This window comes from Mastacembelus armatus, chromosome 19 (genome assembly GCF_900324485.2).
Source record: "Mastacembelus armatus chromosome 19, fMasArm1.2, whole genome shotgun sequence".
NCBI lineage: Eukaryota > Metazoa > Chordata > Actinopteri > Synbranchiformes > Mastacembelidae > Mastacembelus > Mastacembelus armatus.
In genome coordinates this window covers 1,750,816-1,764,869 of record NC_046651.1, presented here as the reverse complement: position 1 = coordinate 1,764,869, position 14,054 = coordinate 1,750,816, and the positions used below count along the sequence as shown (strand labels likewise).

The 14,054-nt window shown below is 42.2% G+C and overlaps 1 protein-coding gene across 7 annotated transcripts; it reads left to right on the top strand.

Moving 5' to 3' along the window:
• Window positions 1-313: 313 nt before the first annotated feature.
• tdrkh (tudor and KH domain containing) lies at window positions 314-12,924 on the top strand. Of its 7 annotated transcripts, none has more exons than XM_026315791.1 (15): window positions 361-417; window positions 1,591-1,735; window positions 5,798-5,958; window positions 6,074-6,165; window positions 6,349-6,550; window positions 7,241-7,380; window positions 7,485-7,800; window positions 7,900-8,066; window positions 9,393-9,568; window positions 10,556-10,620; window positions 10,753-10,904; window positions 11,003-11,104; window positions 11,588-11,642; window positions 12,162-12,243; window positions 12,355-12,924. In XM_026315791.1, exons 2-14 carry the CDS (start codon window positions 1,671-1,673, stop codon window positions 12,215-12,217), a joined length of 1,749 nt encoding a protein of 582 aa, XP_026171576.1. In that variant the 5' UTR covers window positions 361-417; window positions 1,591-1,670; the 3' UTR covers window positions 12,218-12,243; window positions 12,355-12,924. The 7 variants fall into 7 exon arrangements, with proteins under 7 accessions (XP_026171580.1, XP_026171579.1, XP_026171576.1 ...); XM_026315790.1 differs by having other exon boundaries at window positions 367-425; XM_026315795.1 differs by lacking the exon at window positions 1,591-1,735 and having other exon boundaries at window positions 314-417.
• The last annotated feature ends 1,130 nt before the right edge of the window (window positions 12,925-14,054 follow it).

Here is a 14,054-nt window from a genome sequence, read left to right as displayed (position 1 = left end):
AATATCTGCTCATAAAACACGTGACTTGTTCAGTTCAAGTGCGAGGGGTGGATGCAGGACAGATTGTTACTATGAGACTGGATATTATTAAATGTATGAAATGAGGTCATGACCAAATAGTCCCAATTATTATTAAAACCATAAGATTCATTAGTGTCTGTGCATTTATATATTTAGATATTTAGCTTAATCTAGAGGAAAAACTGAGAAAGAACTAATTAAAACAAAACTAAAACATGGTTTGTTCTCACTGTGTTGTACAGCCCACTTACCAGAGGATGCATTATGTGGCAGACCTCTGCCAGGATCTGCATGCACTCCTATTTCAGACAGGAAATCAAGCGCGCTCCCGTGAGGTGCAGACAAATCGCGGCAGGCAGGCAGAACTCGGCATAACACCTGGTCGATTATAAAGAGGTCTGTTTGTAAGTGTCACATTATAACATGTATTTAGTTTTCATTTTGAACGACGTTTGTGCTTGAAAATATACAAAAGCTATATTTCCGGGTATGTGCGCGTCTTATTGATATTTGGTCCAGTTTTCTGACTGTTTGACTTGCTTGCATGTCAGCCATCAGCTAGCTAGCCACCTGACGCTAGCCTGGGTAGGTCAGAGCAGACCGCATGACCGCGGTCGGTTTGACAGCTCGACTGAAATCTGTTGTGGCCATTTGGATGTAAACTGGCCAGGGGCTTTTTCCTAACAAAATATTAGATGCACAGAAATATGCCTTAGAGCAGAAAAGGCCAGTTATTCAGCCAGTCGCGAAGATGATGCTTGCTTAATGTCAAGAGCATGTGAAGCCGCTTAAAAATATCAACAAATAAAAGTGCTTAGCTTAAGTGAAACTGTAGCATATAGGTTTACTAATTACGACATTACCGCAAACTGTAATGACAACAGACCCTCTGCATGGCTGAAAAAACGCAACATAATTGGTGAGCATCCAGGAAAGTGGTCAGTCATCCTGCTGTTGTGTCCTAGAGCTGTGTTGAATGAAGAACTTAGAAACACCCTTGAGGAGTGCAGTGTGTCCGTACTCCTACCCTTTACTTAAAAGCTAATAAAATACCACAAAGTAAAAATGTTACACTAAAAGTGCATCCAAAGGTTTGCCTAAGTAACGTTAAAGTACAAAAGCATTAGCAGCCAAATGCACTTATTCTACCGAATGGCACATTTCCAGTGATTGTAGGTTGTGCTTAGTACTGAGGCATTATTGTGTTCATCACTTTAATGTTGGAGCTGGTAAAGATGAAGCTAATAAACTACTTTATATCCTTATAATTTAAGGCCCTGATGAGCAGCTTGGGAAGTTCCCACTAGAGATCAGTAAGATTTCTGATTGTACTATATTTTTCATTATACTGTATTTTCATCTTATTTTGAAAAGGAACTAAAGTTAAAAAATGCAGTACAGGAAAAAGTAGATAGTATATTTGCCTCTGAAATGTGAAATCAAGGCATGTAGCAGAAAATGGACAAGTAAATGATGGATTCGAGTAAAAATATTTAGGTACTTTTTGCCACTGTCAGTTGGTGTTATGTAGTGACTTGAACTTTTCTTCCCCTTCTACATGTTATTCAGTAGTCTTGAACTTGGATGTAAACAAGAAACAGAACCAAGATTGGAGAAGATTTGTGTCTTACTGTCACGATTCTTCAGAAATGGACGTTGGACTGTCAAAGTCCCATGTATTTCTCAACTACAGCCCAAGAGCCCTCTTCTCCCAGTGAGACAAGCATCTGCATGGTGCTGCTGTGTGCTCCTCCGGCCTGCCTGGTCACATCACTCTTTGCTCTTGGCTTACCTCCAGTGCATTCTGTTTGTGTGTGAATCATAGTTTTAGCAGTTTGATGTGAAAATCCTCAGAAGGAATTTGGTGCAATTATTCTGTAATCAGTGGAATGGCTGGAGGTTGCCCAAATTCAGTAAATGGCATTCAGTGTGTGCTGCAGCAGCTTCAAGTGCATTGAGTCCTGCAGTTTGGCTTGGGGCATTTATAAAAATCCCAATGCAGTGCGCTTGTGTGTCTGTGTATGTATGGTATACGCCAAATGTTTAGTCATTTAGAGGTCTACAGTATGCTGTGTTTGTGTGTGTTAGACTTCTTATGCATATTTATGTGAACAACAGTTTGAGGATAGTGAAAGCTACATCTTCTGCAGTGGTTCTCCGTGATCCTCGTGTGAACATGGAGACCTCTAACAGAAGTAGAAACAACTACACACGATCTCAGAGTAACACTGTTTTACAGTTTCATCCATGCGTAATTATGCAGTTGAGAAAACATGCATAGCATGTGAACTCCATCAGTAGATGATGTTTTTTAAGCTGTTTTGAAGATCAAGAATGAACTTTGGCTTTCAGCAAACTCCATCTGCTGATAGAGTCATGTTAAATGACCTTAAGCTTGAAAACTGCTGCAACATGGTCCAACTGATTTCTCACCTGCTTCTGTCAACTTATTGTTCCCATGGTCCAGAATGAACTTTGCTGTCACACCTTGTTTACCTTATGCCGTTAGCAAAACAATTTCATAACTCTGTTAATTAATAAACAGTAATCACATGCTGGAGTTGTATGCAAATGTTAGGGCAAATTACACATGTTGAAAGTGAAAAGAAGTAGATATGTCCCCTGTGGCAAAGACATGAAAAACAAGCCTTCACATACTTTTTAATTCATAGTTTGGGCATCCTACTATTTCTGAAGTCTCAAAACTTAACTAACTTGTTTTCATTTTCATTGATATATTTTGTTAACATAATTTAATCTGGTACGGCAGGTCAGGAGTAGCTATTATGAGCTGGTGACAGATTCAGACCTGATAAATTCTTCCTGAATCCTCATCACAACATCTGGAGAAACCAGACAAGTGATGTGGGAACAGATGATGTTAGAACAGCTTGACCTACAGAGGTATGATTGAAGAAAAAATCTGTGTTTCGGTGGAAATATTCTGCTTTGGTACTGTGTGGCAGTCAGTCACACAGGAAGACTGTTTAGATTGATGGAAGAATTAATCCAACTATCCATTCATTTTCTGCCGCTTTATCTGGGGCCAGATCGCAGGGGCAGTAGCCTAAGCAGGGATGCCCAGACTTCCTTTTCCCTGGACACTTCCTCAAGCTCTTCCAGGCGGATACCAAAGTGTTTACAGGCCAGCCGAGAGAACAGATGCCCGTGCCACCTCAGCTGGCTCCTCTCGATGTGAAAGAGCAGCGGCTCTACTCCGAGCTCCTCCTGGGTGATCGAGCTCCTCACACTATCTCTAAGGGAGTGCCCCCGCCAGAAAACTCATTTCGGCCGCTTGTACCTGTGATCTTGTCCTTTTGGTCATGACCATAGGTGAGGGTAGGAATATAGATTGACCGATAAATCGATAAAACCTTCACCACAACAGGCTACATCAACCGCTTTGCTGCTGCCGCTGCACCGATCTGTCTGTCAATCTCTCGTTCCATTCTTCCCTCACTCGTGAATCAAACCCTAAGATACTTAAACTCCTCCAGTTGAGGCAGGATCTCTCCTCCCACCCAGAGAGGGCAAGCCACCTTTTTCCGGTTGAGAACCATGGCCTCCATGAACCTCCACCTTATTGTGGCTGAGGGGTTTGAGTGCTCAAATGATCCTAGGACCTATGTTGTCAGGGGCTACATGCCCCTAGTAGGGTCTCCCTGACAGATGTCTACAGTGGGTACGGAAAGTATTCAGACCCCTTTAAATTTTTCACTCTTTGTGTCATTGCAGCCATTTGCCAAAATCAAAAAAGTTCATTTTATTTCTCATTAATGTACACTCAGCACCCCATCTTGACAGAAAAAAACAGAAATGTAGAAATTTTTGCAAATTTATTAAAAAAGAAAAACTGAAATATCACATGGTCATAAGTATTCAGACCCTGTGCTCAGTATTGAGTAGAAGCACCCTTTTGAACTAGTACAGCCATGAGTCTTCTTGGGAAGAAATCACTCAAATCACACCAGGATTTGGGGATCCTCTGCCATGCTTCCTTGCAGATCCTCTCCAGTTCTGTCAGGTTGGATGGTGAACGTTGGTGGACAGCCATTTTCAGGTCTCTCCAGAGATGCTCAATTGGATTTAGGTCAGGGCTCTGGCTGGGCCAGTCAAGAACGGTCACAGAGTTGTTCCAAAGCCACTCCTTTGTTATTTTAGCTGTGTGCTTAGGGTCATTGTCCTGTTGAAAGGTGAACCTTCGGCCCAGTCTGAGGTCCTGAGCACTCTGGAAGAGGTTTTCTTCCAGGATATCTCTGTACTTGGCTACATTCATCTTTCCTTCAATTGCAACCAGTCGTCCTGTCCCTGCAGCTGAAAAACACCCCCACAACATGATGCTCCCACCACCATGTTTCACTGTAGGGATTGTATTGGGCAGGTGATGAGCAGTGCCTGGTTTTCTCCACACATACCGCTTAGAATTAACGCCAAAAAGTTCAATCTTGGTCTCATCAGACCAGAGAATCTTATTTCTCATAGTCTGGGAGTCCTTCATGTGTCTTTTGGCAAACTCTATGTGGGCTTTCATGTGTCTTGCACTGAGGAGAGGCTTCCGTCGGGCCACTCTGCCATAAAGCCCCGACTGGTGGAGGGCTGCAGTGATAGTTGACTCTGTGGAACTTTCTCCCATCTCCCTACTGCATCTCTGGGGCTCAGCCACAGTGATCTTTGGGTTCTTCTTTACCTCTCTCACCAAGGCTCTTCTCCCACGATTGCTCAGTTTGGCTGGACGGCCAGGTCTAGGAAGAGTTCTGGTCGTCCCAAACTTTTTCCATTTGAGGATTATGGAGGCCACTGTGCTCTTAGGAACCTTGAGTGCTGCAGAAATTATTTTGTAACCTTGGCCAGATCTGTGCCTTGCTACAATTCTGTCTCTGAGCTCCTTGGGCAGTTCCTTCGACCTCATGATTCTAATTTGCTCTGACATGCACTGTGAGCTGTAAGGTCTTATATAGACAGGTGTGTGCCTTTCCTAATCAAGTCCAATCAGTTTAATTAAACACAGCTGGACTCCAATGAAGGAGCAGAACCATCTCAAGGAGGATCAGAAGAAATGGACAGCATGTGAGTTAAATATGAGTGTCACTGCAAAGGGTCTGAATACTTATGACCATGTGATATTTCAGTTTTTCTTTTTTAATAAATTTGCAAAAATTTCTACATTTCTGTTTTTTTCTGTCAAGATGGGGTGCTGAGTGTACATTAATGAGAAATAAAATGAACTTTTTTGATTTTGGCAAATGGCTGCAATGACACAAAGAGTGAAAAATTTAAAGAGGTCTGAATACTTTCCGTACCCACTGTATCTCCAATGAGAGAAAGTACTTAAATCATATAGAAGGACTCCTAGTTACAGTGTTTGCAGGATCTTACCAAAGAGTGTTATTATAGTAACCACTACTAACTAGTATGGTGACCAAACTATTGCAAATATCACTATTACTGTGTTTATTGTCTATCACGGGGTTTTGTCTACTTTTTTTCACTTAAAAAACAGTATGGAATTTGTCCGTGGTCTGGTCTATAATATGAAAGTGGCTGGCTCATGCTTTATTTTAATGCTGCATGGTTATAGAGCTGCCTAGCAAGCTGACAAAACCACCAAGGATTGTACATGAAACCAACTGATACACTGTGACTGCTGTGATTTTTACATTGTTTATAAGCTAAGAGACTTGACTACTTGTTTAGTTTACTTCACAAGACAGCACTGGCTGTAAAATCCACAACAGCACCAGTGGAACAAGAGTCCTGTGTCATGTCTTATGTTTAGGTGGACCATCCCGGTGGCTGCACGGCGCATCATGGATGCAGTGAAAGAGGGTCATGAAAGCACCCTGAGCTCAGGCAAAATTGTGGCTCTGGCTGCAGGGCTCTCTGTCGGGGCTACAGTGGGCTACATCATCTATCGCCACATAAGCAGCACCAACAACAGTGAGTACCCGCTCGCTAAGACTTCATGGTCAAAGCACCGTTTGTCACTAAATGAGCATAAGCGTTTTCTGTGATTTTTATTTTTTTATTTTTTTTAAATAAATTTCATTAACAGGTCAGGGGATCAACATTGAAATGTCAAAGATAACACTTCCATCAGAGGTTTATAGGAACATATGCAGACACCAGGCCAAGTTCTTGGATACTGTGAGTGCTACAATCCCAGATGATGATTTTAATATATAAGACAACAGAAATACTTTCTACTTTTTATTATTAGGAAGTCCTAAAGTGTTACTCAGATCTTCCAAAAGTATGTATGTATGAATGTAAAAGTCGGTCATTCAGTTAAGCCCAACTCTTTGCTGTCCTCCTGTCCTTCTCTTTCAGGTGACCCAGAGTTCTGGAGCTCATGTGAGGGTTTCATTAGATGTCAGAGAACCTGGCTGTAAGACAGAGGTAGCCTTCCTGCTGCAGGGCTCTAAGGAGCAAGTCTTGCTGGCCCGCTGCATGCTGGAGAACCTGGTCACAGATTGTGAACCGGTCACTGTGGCTTTGGAGGTTCCTCAGACAGCCTTTGGGCGCATAATAGGTAGCTACTAGGTGTTTTGAATGATCAGATTGATTTCTAGACCCTGTTCATTCGCCACAGACTCCAATCATCACCTTCACAGTCACCCTGCAAATATTTTTAGTCTCTTTATCTCACTGGTTTTGTTTGCAAGCTCTGCTCTTGTCAGATTAGAGTGGCTATGAAGAAGCTGTCATAAACCAGTATGACCTGCCCAGCAGGAAACCACAGCTAAAAAGAGATGGAATAGTTGATGAATACTTTACTCTGCATATGGGTTGGCTATAAATATAGAATAAACCTTTAGTTATATGTGTATCATATTGATCATTTCTACCATGTGATCTGTGATCTACGGGGGCAGTCGTGGCCTAATGGATAGGGAGTCGGACTTGTTACCTGAAAGTTGCGGGTTCGAGTATCAAATTGTCGGTGGGGTGGCGTGAACTGTTCACTGGCGTGAATAGCCAGCGCTCTCTCCACCTTCAATACCATAACTGAGGTGAGACCCTTGAGCAAGGCACTGAACCGCCCAACTGCCGCCCACTGCTCTAGTGTTGTGTTCACGTTGTGTGTCTGGGTTAAATGCAGAGCACAATTTCGAGTATGGGTTACCATGCTTGACAAAAATAGTCACTTTCACTTTCACTCTTCATCTGGTTGAATTCTTGGCAGACAGGATATTACAGTGTGTGTGGTGCTGTGTTGCAGGCCGTGGAGGGGAGAGTGTGAAACTGATCTCCAGGACCACAGGGGCCAAAGTGACTTGTTCCAAAGAGAAAATGCTCGGCCCAGGGACCAAAGGTAACGTTACAATCACAGGAACCCGAGAGGAGGTGAAACAAGCAAAGGTGAGTAGGGTTTGTTCGCTGGTATATTCATATGTGGTTGGCCCTTTAATTTATGTATGCTATTTAGGATAAATATAACTCATAATTGTGTGATCTTTTTGCAGGAGATGATTTTAGATAAAGTCAGAGAGGACATGACGGTTAGGACAAAGATATCCCAGTCATCGGCCCTGCGCCAGAAGCGTGGCCATGCTGTTGTGAATCAGAGGCCAGACAGCACAGAGACTGAAAAACCAGTGGGTTTAAACAACAATGATCCCAACGCTCAGACAGAGAAAAATGGGTGTGTTTATGCCAGTGAAAGCACAGGAAAACCAGAAAATTTCGACAAGATGGAGAAGCTGGAAATCGGCAATGACAACAGTGAAGAAGAGGAGAGTCTCTCCACAGTCTCTCCATCTGAAGTTTCCAAGTTTGAAAGTTAGTTTACTTCAGCCACAGTGCAGCTGCCTCAATATAGTCTATCTTTGAACATGGTCATATCAAATAATAAAATTATTTTATTTTCTGTGTTGTCAGTTCCCAGCCCAGACTTGAGCTTCCAGCCCGATGAACATCTAGAAGTTTATGTTTCTGCGTCGGAAAACCCAAACCACTTCTGGATCCAGATCCTTGGGGTTCGCTCCCTCCAGCTGGACAAACTGACAGAGGAGATGAACCGTTTTTACAACAGCGGTGACTTGAGTGTAAGGATATGACCGATTTTTTTTTTTTTTAAATTTGATACAGATAAACATTAAAAACTTTAAAAAAGTGTTTGCCCCCCCCTATTAAAACATAACTGCTGAGATCCAAAGTAAGTAATTGAGCTCCATCAGTCTGGAAAAGGTTACAAAGCCATTCCTAAAGCCTTGGGGCTGCAGCGAACCACAGTGAGAGCCATTATCTACAAATGGTGAAAACATGGAACAGTGGAGAACCTTCCCAGGAGTGGCCGGCTGACCAAAATTACCCCAAGAGCGCAGCAATGACTCATCCAAGAGGTCACAAAAGACCCCACAACAACATCCAAAGAACTGCAGGCCTCACTAGCCTCAGTTAAGGTCACTGTTCATGACTCCACCATAAGAAAGAGACTGGGTAAAAACGGTCTGCATGGCAGAGTTCCAAGACGAAAACCGCTGCTGAGCAAACAGAACATAAAGGTTCGTCTCAGTTTTGCCAGAAAACATCTTGATGATCCCCAAGACTTACTCTGTGAACTGACGAGACAAAAGTCCAAAAACTTTTTGGAAGGTGTGTGTCCCATTATGTCTGCCGTAAAAGTAACACCGCATTTCAGAAAAAGAACATCATACCAACAGTAATGGTGGTGGTAGTGTGATGGTCTGGGGCTGTTTTGCTGCTTCAGGACCTGGAAGACTTGCTGTGATTAATGGAACCATGAATTCTGCTGTCTACCAAAGAGAATGTCCGGCCATCTGTTTGTGACCTCAAGCTGAAGTGAACTTGGGTTCTGCAGCAGGACAATGATCCAAAACAGACCAGCAAGTCCACCTCTGAATGGCTGAAGAAAAACAGAATGAAGACTTTGGGGTCTTGACCTGAATCCGATTGAGATGCTGTGGCATGACCTTAAAAAGGTGGTTCATGCTCGAAAACCCTCCAATGTGGCTGAATTACAACAATTCTGCAAAGATGAGTGGGCCAAAATTCCTCCACAGCGCTGTAACAGACTCATTGCAAGTTATCGCAAAAGCTTGATTGCAGTTATTGCTGCTAAGGGTGGCCCAACCAGTTATTAGGTTTAGGGGGCAAACACTTTTTCACACAGGACCATGTAGTTTTGGATTTTGTTTTTCCTTAATAATAAAAACCTTCATTTAAAAACTGCATGTGTTTACTTGTGTTATCTTTGACTAATATTTAAATTTGTTTAATGATCTGAAACAAAGTGTGACAAACATGCAAAAAAATAAGAAATCAGAAAACTTTTTCACACCACTGTATATGACAATAAAGCTCTTGAATGAGTCTTGACTATAACCATCACCTGTGTTTCTGTTCCTCAGGATCACAGGGTGGACACTATTGTGGTGGGAGACATTGTGGCTGCTACATACCAAGACCACAGCACATGGAACAGGGCCAGGGTGCTGGGAGTCCTGGGCTCTGGACTGGTGGATCTTTACTATGTTGACTTTGGGGACAATGGGGAACTGCCCAGGGACAGCCTCCGTCGTATGAGGTACAAGAGAAACTTCTATATGAGGTGGTGCTGCACCTGAGGCTGTTTGGTAACTGCTGAAACAATGCACTGTAGGAGCCATTAGATGTCGGTTGTTCTCTAATACTTCTTAGCAGTATTTACACTTCGCCCCATCTGCCACCTAGCCAACGTTATGAGAAGGGTTTCTTCGAAATGCATAGTAACCTTATAGTCGGTGCATGTCATCTGAGATAAGTTGTGTAGTTGGTGCATGTCGTGGCAAAAAGTACAAGGAGGCAAATCTCAGGTTATAGGATGGCAGGTTTAATTGGCAAAGCAGCAGAGTCACAAGCAGAGCATACGATCTGCAGAAAGGGTCAATACCGATTGATCCTGAACACATAAAATGCTGGCCGGGTGGCATACGTAATATAATTAGCATCTATGACTTTTCTTCTGCTTCCTAATGAAATACAAAGCCGTGTCAAAAGTGTGTTGCATTCACACAGGTCACACAGGGAGGCAGCAGGAATTTTTCCCAGGAATAATGCTGAGGACTAGACACTGTTGTTGTCTTCTTCATGAAAAGCAACTTCCCAATTAGACATGTACAGACATACAGGGGAGGCATTGTCATTGAGTAATATTTGTATCATGCTAAATCGCAAAGCAATCATCTCAAGGCACTTTACCAGAACCAAACAGAGACCCAGCAAATCAAAAGTCTTTGCTGAATTCACACAGGTCACACAGGGAGGTAACAGACATATTGTCTGTTACATTCACACAGACATTATGTCTGTCAAGGTGTAAATTTCCCTCACAGTGCACCCTTGCACGAACCTGAAAACAGTCAAAGACATGCCTTGTATAAACTGTATTTGTTACACACACATGCAGGAGCCTAGATCGGGATAAGGATTTCTTCTGTAGTGCAACTGCAGTGTGCATATGACTATGACATCACTTAAAAACACCAAAGCTAAATTATTAACAGCTTTTGCTTTTGATGCATTAACATTTCAGGAGTGACTTTCTCAGCTTACCATTCCAAGCTATAGAGTGCAACTTAGCAGGAGTGAGACCAAAAGGTAAAGCCCTTGTCTTTGTCACGGACATGTTTATAAAAAAGGATAAAAGGTAAAAATGATATGCATAATTCTGTGGTTATCCCTTGAGCTTATCTTTTATATTTTCTGAACTGTCCACCTCCTGCTCCTCAGGGGATGTGTGGACTGAGGAAGCGCTAAACAACTTCGAACAGCTGACTTACTGTTCCTCCTGGCGACCCCTGCAGGCCAAACTATGCAGCTACTCTCACTCTGAGATCTCCTCCTGGCCCAGTGTCAAGCTCTATGACAACAGTGATGGCAAAGTCAGATAACTGTTTTACTTACTTATTAGTGTGTATCTGTTTGACTTGTCTTTCACCTGTCTCACATCACACATCATGTAAAAAACTGTTCATCCTAGACTGTAGATATTGGTGAGGAGCTCATACGGCTGGGCCATGCTGTCAGCTTTCAGGAAGTGGTGAACGGCAGAACTGAAGGTGGCTGTCTGCAGAGGATGTTGGTAAGTCACTCAGCACACTGCATTCTCTCTCATTAACAGAAGTGATGAAACGTATGTATTCGATTGGTCCGACAGAGGCAGAACCACTTTGATATTGGGATTAGGAGTGGATATTTATTTTTAGTTTAAGCTAACAAATAAAGACAATGACAGATGCAGAGTGCAAATGAGGTGAGAGTAAAATTTATCTTCATGTTTTTTTTAGATGTGGGGCAAATGGAGATGGCAGCATGCAAAGGGGAGTTTTAATTCCTAGTTTAATTTTCCCAGTTTGGACCATTTTGGTCATGAAATGACAACAGAGCCATCTCCATTAATATGAGCAAATTTACTATGCTGAGTCCAGGACATACATTTCTGGGAAAAGGCTCTATTGTCAAACTGACTACAGCATATTTATCAGAACAATGGAGGCTGAACAATTTAAACATATCCCCTAATTTCATAAACACTGTGGCATCTTCATTTCTTTTTCTCTTACAGGACGATGTAATAGGAACATCATCAGAGCTAAGTCTCTCCTGTATCAGCTTGTCAGGTGGGGACAGACACTGAACTGTGGGTCATTGTTGGTCATTGACTAACTCCAGCAAAGTCAAATAACCTTTTCTGTTTATTTACATTACTGTTATTTGTGAGGAGGGGAGGGCTGCCAAACAGTCCCTCTTCCACATTCACTCTCAGCTTTGCCCACTCAATCCTGAGTTATTGTCCCCACTAACCCACACCACCAGCTGTGCTAATACCTCTGCCAACACTGTGCCTCACAAACATGCAACGTACATAATCTGTCAGCACAAAACAGTAGATAGAAGAAAACTGTGACTTGCTGGTGAATATAGCATTTAGCACATAAGTAGTCAGATATTTTTGAATGATAATATTTGTGCATGTGTACTCGATGCTGTTCAGTGTTTAGACATGTCAGGTTAGAAAGCTATAATTTGTCAAACACATCTGGCATAGCTACTGCAGTGGATAAAAATAGACAGCCCAGTTGTTCATGTTATGGGTATAGTGACTGCTGAATGACCAGTGTTTTGTTTTTGTACCATAGAATTGGCCTCAATCTCAGGAAGCGTTGATGATGTCATAGAAGATGAGCTGCTCTGAGTCCAAAGATGCACATAAATATCAAGGTGTTGTTTCCTGTCTTAATGACTGAATCTGACAATCTGTAAAAAAAAAAAAAAAAATGCATCTATTATATATATATAAAACTGATCACCTTCCCTCATGTTATCTTCCAGCACTGAGCATACACTCCTCAACATCTGTTTTAACAAGATGAAGAGGGCGTTTTTTTTTTTTGGCTGACCCAAACTCAACCGCTCAACTCCTCATCATGAAGCCTTATCTACTTGAAAGTGTGTGACAGTTCTTCCAGCCATATTCACATTACTGTTGTTACTTCAGTACACATTTAATTCTGTATGTTTTGCCTCTGTGCCGTTCTGTTCAATCTAATGCAGTTTTGTTATATTTTGTGTTCAGGAAATTAAGACAGGAACAAAAGCAGAATGCCAGTATTATTAGTAAAAACCACTGTGATGTGAGTCAGTGGAACCAGGAGGCAGCTGTTTTGTGGCTAGAGATGTTTATTTTTCTCTACTTGTGTGTGCATATTCAAATTTAATAGCCTATATATTGGGCTTCAGAAGTTATTGTGTTTGGAAATGAAAGCATTCAGTGTTATCCTCAGTGTTCAGTGTGAAAATACAGCATCTACTGTATCATTACCTAAGACAGCAGTGTTGTATCTTAAGAGCTGAAATAGATTGCTCTAAATATAATAAAGGATTTATTTTATGTCACAGTAATTGTTTTACTTTAAAGTGCTTTTTGTACTATAAATATACAGTGGGTACGGAAAGTATTCAGACCCCTTTAAATTTTTCCCTCTTTGTGTCATTGCAGCCATTTGCCAAAATGAAAAAAGTTCATTTTATTTCTCATTAATGTACACTCAGCACCCCATCTTGACAGAAAAAAACAGAAATGTAGAAATTTTTGCAAATTTATTAAAAAAGAAAAACTGAAATATCACATGGTCATAAGTATTCAGACCCTGTGCTCAGTATTGAGTAGAAGCACCTTTTGAGCTAGTACAGCCATGAGTCTTCTTGGGAATGATGCAACAGGTTATTACAACAGGTTAGGGTCATTGTCCTGTTGAAAGGTGAACCTTCGGCCCAGTCTGAGGTCCTGAGCACTCTGGAAGAGGTTTTCTTCCAGGATATCTCTGTACTTGGCTACATTCATCTTTCTTTCAATTGCAACCAGTCGTCCTGTCCCTGCAGCTGAAAAACACCCCCACAACATGACGCTCCCACCACCATGTTTCACTGTAGGGATTGTATTGGGCAGGTGATGAGCAGTGCCTGGTTTTCTCCACACATACCGCTTAGAATTAACGCCAAAAAGTTCAATCTTGGTCTCATCAGACCAGAGAATCTTATTTCTCATAGTCTGGGAGTCCTTCATGTGTTTTTTGGCAAACTATGTGGGCTTTCATGTGTCTTGCACTGAGGAGAGGCTTCCGTCGGGCCACTCTGCCATAAAGCCCCGACTGGTGGAGGGCTGCAGTGATAGTTGACTTTGTGGAACTTTCTCCCATCTCCCTACAGCATCTCTGGAGCTCAGCCACAGTGATCTTTGGGTTCTTCTTTACCTCTCTCACCAAGGCTCTTCTCCCACGATTGCTCAGTTTGGCTGGACGGCCAGGTCTAGGAAGAGTTCTGGTCGTCCCAAACTTTTTCCATTTGAGGATTATGGAGGCCACTGTGCTCTTAGGAACCTTGAGTGCTGCAGAAATTATTTTGTAACCTTGGCCAGATCTGTGCCTTGCTACAATTCTGTCTCTGAGCTCCTTGGGCAGTTCCTTTGACCTCATGATTCTCATTTGCTCTGACATGCACTGTGAGCTGTAAGGTCTTATATAGACAGGTGT

What these genes read in the sequence shown, in the direction of transcription:
- tdrkh (XM_026315791.1), top strand. Translation starts at nt 1,671, where the DNA reads ATGGACGTTGGACTGTCAAAGTCCCATGTATTTCTCAACTACAGCCCA. An exon ending in GACAGCCTCCGTCGTATGAG is followed by an intron (nt 9,569 to 10,555) that starts GTACAAGAGAAA and finishes TTAACATTTCAG; the next exon opens with GAGTGACTTTCTCAGCTTAC. An exon ending in CTCCTGTATCAGCTTGTCAG is followed by an intron (nt 11,643 to 12,161) that starts GTGGGGACAGAC and finishes TTTGTACCATAG; the next exon opens with AATTGGCCTCAATCTCAGGA.